The sequence below is a fragment of the Prosopis cineraria genome, unplaced genomic scaffold, assembly GCF_029017545.1.
Source record: "Prosopis cineraria cultivar Desert tree isolate PC_DT_omini unplaced genomic scaffold, ASM2901754v1 PC6, whole genome shotgun sequence".
Classification (NCBI taxonomy): Eukaryota; Viridiplantae; Streptophyta; class Magnoliopsida; order Fabales; family Fabaceae; genus Prosopis; species Prosopis cineraria.
This window is the reverse complement of record NW_026555337.1, coordinates 24,842,258-24,850,670: the sequence shown is the minus strand read 5'-3', so window position 1 is coordinate 24,850,670 and position 8,413 is coordinate 24,842,258. Positions and strand designations below refer to the sequence as shown.

Below are 8,413 nucleotides of genomic sequence, written 5' to 3'. Positions count from 1 at the left end.
AATAGAAATCCTAAAAATTCTCAAAATTGGATTCCCAAATGAGAAGACGTGCTCAAGTGGGCATTACTATGATTGAAAATGACTAAAGACTTATTTTGATGCATAAATAATTATTGGAACAAGAATTTTCATGAATAAAAAACTTGAAAGAAAAAAGGTGAAAGTGAAAATGAAAATTAAAAGTTGCTCGTTAGAACATCATAATTTGAAGAAAAATGAACTTAGATGCTCCATGAGAGAAGACATCACATGGAACCACCAGTGTCATCAAATTTAACAACAACTAAAGTCATGAAATTGTAATGTAGAGTTATCAAAATTGTCTGCGATGATATCCAATAAACCATGTGAAAAGGGGAAAAAAGTGTGGTTGTACCACTCCGCACTTTTTTCCTGAACCTCTTCAATAAATTTATATAGAATGAACATGAACTAAAGAATTAATCTCATACAAAATGATTATATAGAAACAAAGTTTTATGCACTACACTGATATATAATGATAGCGTTTATTGATGTATTAAAATTTAAATTGGTAAAATGGAGTTCTATATTTTTTATTTTTTAACTATTTTTTTACCATTTAAATGGAATAAGTGAGATAAAGGCTTTATATTTTATTAATGATGTTGATATTAATATTGTCACTCAATAAGTACATGTCAACTCTAATATATTAAGTAATTGCATTTTTACCAGAAAGTCAATGTTATTCGTGAGATTAGGAAAAAAAAAATTTGGTGGAAAATTTATAATTGTATTTGTCAGAAAAGGACAGCTCTGCATCCACTTTTCTCTCTACCCTTTGTGGGGTGTGTGTGTTGGTATGCCTCGCATGCCCATTCCTTCATATTCATGGCTTCTCTTTTTCATATATTATTAGTAAAATACCACATTATAAGTTTTTAACTAAAAAGGCTAGAAACTAATAGCCTCAGGTTGCAAGCTAGATTGAATCTACCACCTTCGACTTATAGGAAAGCTGACTTGCCACTAGACTATAAGGCCATTGGCACCACTTTAAGATTTTACTTTGTAAAATCTTATTTGGTTTTTAGTTCCTCTAATTCAATCCTAAAAATTATATTTCTTTTACTTATTTTATTTAAAAATTAATTTTTTTATTGTTTTTTGGCTACTCACATGTATACTTCTATTGGAGGCTATCATATTCGAGGCACTGTTGGGCACCTCTCCCACCATTAATTTAAAATATATATATATATATATTAAGAGGGACCATGAAAAAATTTGACGTGAAAAAAATAATAGGAAGAAGAATATCAAATACTTTCAACTCCAAGTGGAGCTTTCTAAGAAATTTATTGTGTTATGGTTCATAAACTCCAGATAAAAGGTACAAAATCTAAGAAAAACAGTGTAGTTGTTTATGAAAAATGTGAAAGTAACGCATTATGAGTTGTTGGAAGTATGGTTAAACTTTCAGTGTTAGTTAAAATCAAAATTACATTGACGCTTGCAATTAAAGAAAAGTATAAATCACTAAAAATCTTCATTGGATGTCAACATAATATATATAATTTTTTTTTTCAAAAGAAAAACATAGATATGATGGAACGTTTGTTGCTCCATAAATATAGCTTTTCTAGGTCAGGAAGGCCACATCCAAATCTGATGTAAGGTTACCTGATAAAGAATTATTTTGAAGTGCCAACACTCGCAAAGTTGATATTTTAAGAATTTCCAACGGAATAGATCCCCTCAATTTGTTATTGCCCAACGCAAGCCGCTCAAGCATATAAAGATTGCCTATTTGTGCAGGTATTGTACCTGAAAGCAAAAGTATTGTTTTAGGTTTAGGTAAAGTTAGTTTAAGTTAATACTAAAATTAAGAAAAAAGAAAATATAAATATGTATTAATTAGACAAATAAATGATACTCACCTTAATGTTGGGTCAACAATATGATCCAACTGAATTTTAGGTTTGCTTCATAGATTAACATGTCATGGTTTTTTATATTTGTTTTTCAATCCCAAAACATATATAAAGTGCGGTTAAAATATAGTTTTTAAAATAAAAATATTTTTTTCCTTTTTCAAGTTCACCAAACAAATATAGTTTTAAAAAAAAATTGTAATGACAGGCCTACATCTTCTGTTAGTTTTAAATGCAATGTTGCTCATACTAATATTGCATAGAAAAGCATACGAAAAGCAATGCATGTGCAGAAATAATAGCTTGCACATCATAATTTGAAGAAATTGGAATTTATTTGTATCAACATAAGCGCATAATTAAGTTTCCAATGCCTCTTGGTATATCACAAAAGAATTAACAATTAAAGACAAACAGTTTTGAATATATAGTTAATGAAAATGTAGTTTTAAATATAGTTAATCAAGGCCATTGCTCAGCTAGACATCATCTTTCGAGTTGATAATTTTTTATTTAATTTAAAAAATCCTCCGCTTCTTATTAAATATTTCATGGAATGTGCTTACAAAAATATGACGTTTGTAATTGTTCACAACAAATGTGAAAAAAAAATTAGTCATATAATTATAATTTGTTGATTATTGTTAAAATTTTCGAAATAAAAATATAACCCATGACACATGGAAGTGGATCCCCTCTACAGTGCCAATTGCAAGCAATTTTTTCTTTTTTCTTTTTTCTTATTTGGTTCTATATGCATTCAACGTTACACACTCTTAATACGATGCCACAAGCTACGTGCACCAAGAAAAAAATAATAAAACAAAACGGATCATAGAAAATGGATACTTTTCCTCTATAATATACAAGTTGAAAGCTAAAGTAATTTTTTTAATACTATACTTATTTATTTCAACACTTAATGATCGAACAATAAGGGAAAATGGCTTTTTTGGTTATGTATATAGTCTTTAATCTTTCAATATATATTTTATTGAGCACGTAGATGCAAAAATATTTAAGACTGAACGGTGATGGTCCACACAGGTTCTTCACAAATATTTTATTTTACTTCACATGATGTATATCATATTGGAAAGATAAGGCGTAGTTATACTGACAATGCATAAAAACCAACGGAAAATGTTTGTTTGAGAATGCAGATAGATAACTACTTTCCAAAAAATGAAAAAGTTATAGTTGTTTTGTGTCGAACATTACTAAAAGATTCAAGAAAATATTGAAGGACTTAAAAAATGTCGAGGAATCTCAGTGAAATAGATAGAATAATATTGAAGAATAAAAGAGTGTATAAAGGCTTGCGGAATAATATATTTGAATTATATAAAACTCCAAGTAAAATATATAAGAGTTTAAAAATATATATAAATTATATAAAACTTGGATGAGTCACACCTATTTTATAGGATTTAAATAACGAAAGTTGGATATTTTATAGATTTGTAATCTAGTATCTAGTTATATTAATTTTTTCAAACTGCATTTGCACTATAATATTTTTAATATTGGGTATGAAAAGAGAAAAATGGTGCAGTCGCGGGTTAAAATGAACTATGGTGTTAAACTGCATTTAAACTATGATATTTTCTAAGCCTTTTGATATAGCCAAAAGGCTTAATAAGATTAAGAAATTTCAAAACAAACAGTTCCTTGTGACATCGCCGGTTTTTTTTTTTTTTGAGGAATATCATGCATCTTGCAATATAGCAACAAAACAAAATGTACTAACAACAAAAAAATATAGGCTTTCTTATGCATAAAATATTTTATCAAACGGAAAATGAAGAGCACTTATTATTTGTTCTTTTGGCCAAGAGTACTCAATATTTGTTGAAAGCATACCTTCCATGTTATTTTGGAAAAGATCCAACTGTTCTAGCATTGTCAAGTTTTCGAAGCTCCTTGGAATATTTCCTGCAACATAACAGTTAGAAAAAATATATTCCAAATGAGATTCGAAGCATAAAAAAAATGTATCAGGATTCTCTAATGTTATTTTCGTGGTGTTGAATTTTTTTTTTGTTTTTATTTCAAGTGGGAAGTGACAAAAAGAGAGAATGAAGCCTTAAAATTTGGGTAATAAATTTCACTTAATTTTTTTTTTCAAATGCAAAGGACGTTTAACTGCCACTTCCCATGTAATTCGTAGAAATGATTGTGAAGAACCTGTGTCACACTTGCATTTTTTAGTAGGATTTATATGTTGAAAGAACAATATTCTATAAATGTGCAACTTAGTATCTATCATGTATATTATATGAAAAATATCCATTATCTATTTATTTTTTGCCATCTGTTTAGTTATATTAGTTAAACTGCATTTATACTATGATAATATACTAAGATTGTGTGAGATAGAATATGTATAGAAAGGATGAGAACATGGTTCACGTTTTAATCGTCAAATTTAATTTAGAAAGCTTCTTATGTATACAAGCTTCAGTTGTCCATTTCACACATCACAATCTGCTGTGAACTATCTTTGGAATAAGGAACAAACAAAAATGAGCTAAAAAAATGTAATTAATGTTGGTTTTGTTGCTACACAAAAAATATGTGAACTTGAAAATTTGTTTATAGCAATTATATATAATTCAGTAAACTGTTAAAACTTATCTACAAAGCATAGGTTTGTAAGATTGCATATTTTATTAGGAATATTTCTTGAAATTTAGATGCAAACAAAACAAACATAACAATGCTATGATTTGTTGAATATACCATACCTTCCAAGTTATTGTAATGGAGATATAAAAAGTGAAGCTTACTCAAGTTGCCAATGCCTTTTGGTATATGGCCTGAAAGAAGATGGACATTTATAGTCATAAGGGACACATGCTTGAGTTACAGCACAAATTGTCTAATTCTATTGAAAAATCAAACATTGTTCACTTTACAAATGTGGATGTATAATAAAATGATGATGCATAAAATAATTGAAAATTTTCTTTTTCCCTAAACCTGTATTCGTAATGCATTTCACATCATCATTTTACAAATGATCTTTCTTAGAATCCCCCGACTACTACTAGTTAAAATAATGTGAAAAAAATTCACTCAAACCACTAAATTTATAGTGATAGCCTTTAATGTAATAATAAAAATCATTCTCCCACCAATTCTTAAAGATATTTCCAACATTTTCACATATTTAAGAAACATTTTCACATATTTTAATAAAATACTATTACATCGTTAACTTTGTTAAAAGTCCAAAGATTGTAGTTTTGTCACTTTTAATTAATGGAATGATTCTTTAACAAAGAAATAATTTTTAAAGAAATAATCCTCATTGGGCTTGTGTCTCTATCCCAGTCGAGCAGCCTAATATTATACCATGACCTCACATGTGGTATCCAAGGTACCATCTAAGCTCATATTTTTATAATTTTCAAACATCTCCAAAATTTCATTATAAATATCTTCTTTTATATGATGAAGGAAAAAAAATCAGAAATATAGTTCTTTTGGAGGATGCAAAGAAAACCATTTTAAATAAAACGATACTAACAAATATATACACTATTGAGTTGTTGATTTTTTTTTTGAAAAAACATTAAATAAAATGGGGTAAATGAATGTTGCACAAGAGCATGAAGTAGCATGCGTATTTATTGGTTGAATTCACGATGAGAGAGCATACTGTCAACAACTCTTAATTTTGAAATCTCAATTATGACTAATTTCTTCAAGAATATTTATCGGCGTTATGATTCAATGAAAAGTTTTTAACAATAGAAATCAAAACTTACAAAACATATATGAACAAATTTAGAATTGTTAACTATAACTATAATACAAAAAATGGGTGAAAATAGTGTATTATATATATATAATATTGTAAAAAATACGAATAAAATGTTAATTGTTTTTACATTCTTCACATAGTTTTTTTATTACTCACGAATATTTTCCTATTAAATGCAATCATGTTTGATATATGGTCAAATTCTTTACAAAGTTTTTTTATATTGAAGTACTTTTGTAAAGTTAATGTATTATATTTTTTTATGTTGCATTTTTAAGTTTTACATTATTATACATCATCAGTTATCTAATAATATTTCTCTCAAATCATAAAATAACTTTTTTAAAATATTGATAATAAAAATTAAAAATGAAATTCAAATACCATAGTTGATGCATACATCTATATATTAACAAAAAAAATTCTCCAACCCATCTTTGATTTTAATTGCTGCACTAGTTTAAATGAACATCGCCTGAAAATGTGGTTACTTTTGAAAATGTTTTTTCCACCCTATCCATAAAATTCTTGCGTGCGAAGAGTTGTCAATTGGACATGGTCAGAATGATAAGGACTATTGGGGGATAGAGAGTAAATTTTAACTCAGGGAACCGAAAAATACAAGCTTGGAAGCCCATAATTAATATTTAATTTTAATTAATTTACACCTATGCGTCATGTTTGATTTACTGCCACACACTAATCAATCTATACAGCCCACAAACCTACAACTTTTTGTACATTAGTTAATCATAAGATCCAAAGGTGGTTCCTCTTAAACATTAGTCGCCATCCAATCAGAAGCTCGTAATTCTGTGCCTTACACCTTTTTATGCATCTCAGTTAAAATTACAATTATGTTTATAGTCAATAAGAAAAAACACAGAATTCACCTAAAAATTTACATTCAATACATGTTTCTCCATTTCCGTTGACTTTTCATAGAACTCTCATTTTATGTTGTGTTTGGATTAACAAGAATTTAGATTTGGATCAAATTCTTTATTTAGACATAAAAAAATTTGTGGATCCAAATCTATGTTTTTTATATTTCCTTTGTAATTTCAAATTTCCTCTACATCCTAGTCATTTGAAATTTCAGCCACTTCTAACATATTGTTCTTTTTGTGTTTTCACTATTGATGTCTGTCTCTATGACTCTCATATCTTTCTTTTTTTTAATCTGTCATTTGATTTTTTTTTAAACTACTCAAACTAAGGATTTTAAATACATGAGTTTTAAATGAGAGATTTGAAATGCAAGATTTTAAATCTAAAATTTATATTCAAATCCATCAATCCAAACATTATCATTATTCTTTAGTGGAGCTTCCCTTCACTCCTATTATATATCTATTTGCTTTATATCTGTGTGTGTGTGTGTGTGTGTGTGTTCTTTTTGAATAATGAACAAAATTGGGCAAATGAAGGTTGAGCGAGAGATTGCAATTAATAGCTTATCCTAAGATGCACTAACACCAACACAACATTGTTTGAGATGACTTGGAGCAAATATAAATTTATCTGATATTATGAAAGGCATACCTTTTAAGGAGTTTAATGACAAAGACATCAGCTCAAGTGACGATAAGCCAGAAATAGTTGGAGGTATATTTCCTGAAAGATTGTTCCCTGCTATATGTAAAATCTTTAAATGTTGAAGCCTTCCTATCTCAAGTGGAATACATCCATGGATGAAATTCTTAGTCCAATCCAAGGTCTCTAATTTTGACAAATTTGATACGCTTGGAGGAATAACACCCTGAAAACTATTATATCGAAAGATTGGGTGTTGAAGAGAAAATAAACTTCCAATCCAAGCTGGAATTTTCCCATCAAAGTCATTATAGCTAAGGTTGAGAATTTTCATCTTGTGTAGCTGCAGCAGCTCCTTCGGTAACTCACCATGAAAGCTGTTATTATGAAGGTCAAGTTCCCCACTTGTGACTGTAAGGTGCCCATGAGACTCATGTGAGCAAGATTCAATACACTAATTCTCTCACCTTCAGAATCAAAAGTAACCCCAACCCAATTGCAAATGGAGGAAGAGTTAGACCAATTAGCCAAGTGGTTGAATGGGTCTCTCACAGAAATTTTGAGAGCAAGAAGTGCCAATTCATCATTTTTGGTGAAATTGGTGTGACATAAAGTTGGACAGACCATGAGATAGCAAAGCAGTGAGAACATGGAGAAGGAAAAATGAAACCAAAGGTTTGCCATCATGAATTGGTTCAAGGCCTCTAACATTGAAGTGGATAGTCAAGAAGGTCATGCTATATATATATATATTGATAAGCTAGCACTGGTCTTCAATAATAACTTAAATAATAATAAAAGTGGAATTAATTGTGAATCTAATGAAAGTATTCATATTTATGGCTAGAAAAGAAGTGCACTATTCAAATTCAGTCCAATAATTAAATGTAATCTTTTTTAGTAGAGAGTACAATTAAAAGTGAAATACTAAGAGAGATCCTATTCATGGAATGAAAGTAGGTCCATGCAATTAGAGCCAAACAGAAGGGAGCCAATAAATTTTTCTGATTAAAACAAATGACCTAAATTTTTCTTTTTATATTTAATTGCAGGATTAAATAGGAAATTTTATTATAAAATTCACCTATATTTCTCATTCTATAAATTTTCTAAAAAACGGAATAAAAGGAATCAGAAATTGAGAGAACATAAAGAATAAAATGAATAATAAATTACAGAAATATTTTTATGTAAGATTGGAATTATTCTG

The 8,413-nt window shown here is 28.6% G+C and overlaps 1 protein-coding gene across 1 annotated transcript; it reads right to left on the bottom strand.

The window, feature by feature from the left end:
• Positions 1-1,606: 1,606 nt before the first annotated feature.
• Positions 1,607-7,830, bottom strand: LOC129314024 (receptor-like protein 35). Its single transcript, XM_054957405.1, has 5 exons — positions 7,671-7,830; positions 7,213-7,614; positions 4,646-4,717; positions 3,762-3,833; positions 1,607-1,791 (listed from the first exon to the last, which is right to left on the bottom strand). The coding sequence occupies exons 1-5, from the start codon at positions 7,828-7,830 to the stop codon at positions 1,607-1,609; spliced, it is 891 nt and encodes a 296-aa protein (XP_054813380.1).
• Between the last annotated feature and the right edge of the window lie 583 nt (positions 7,831-8,413).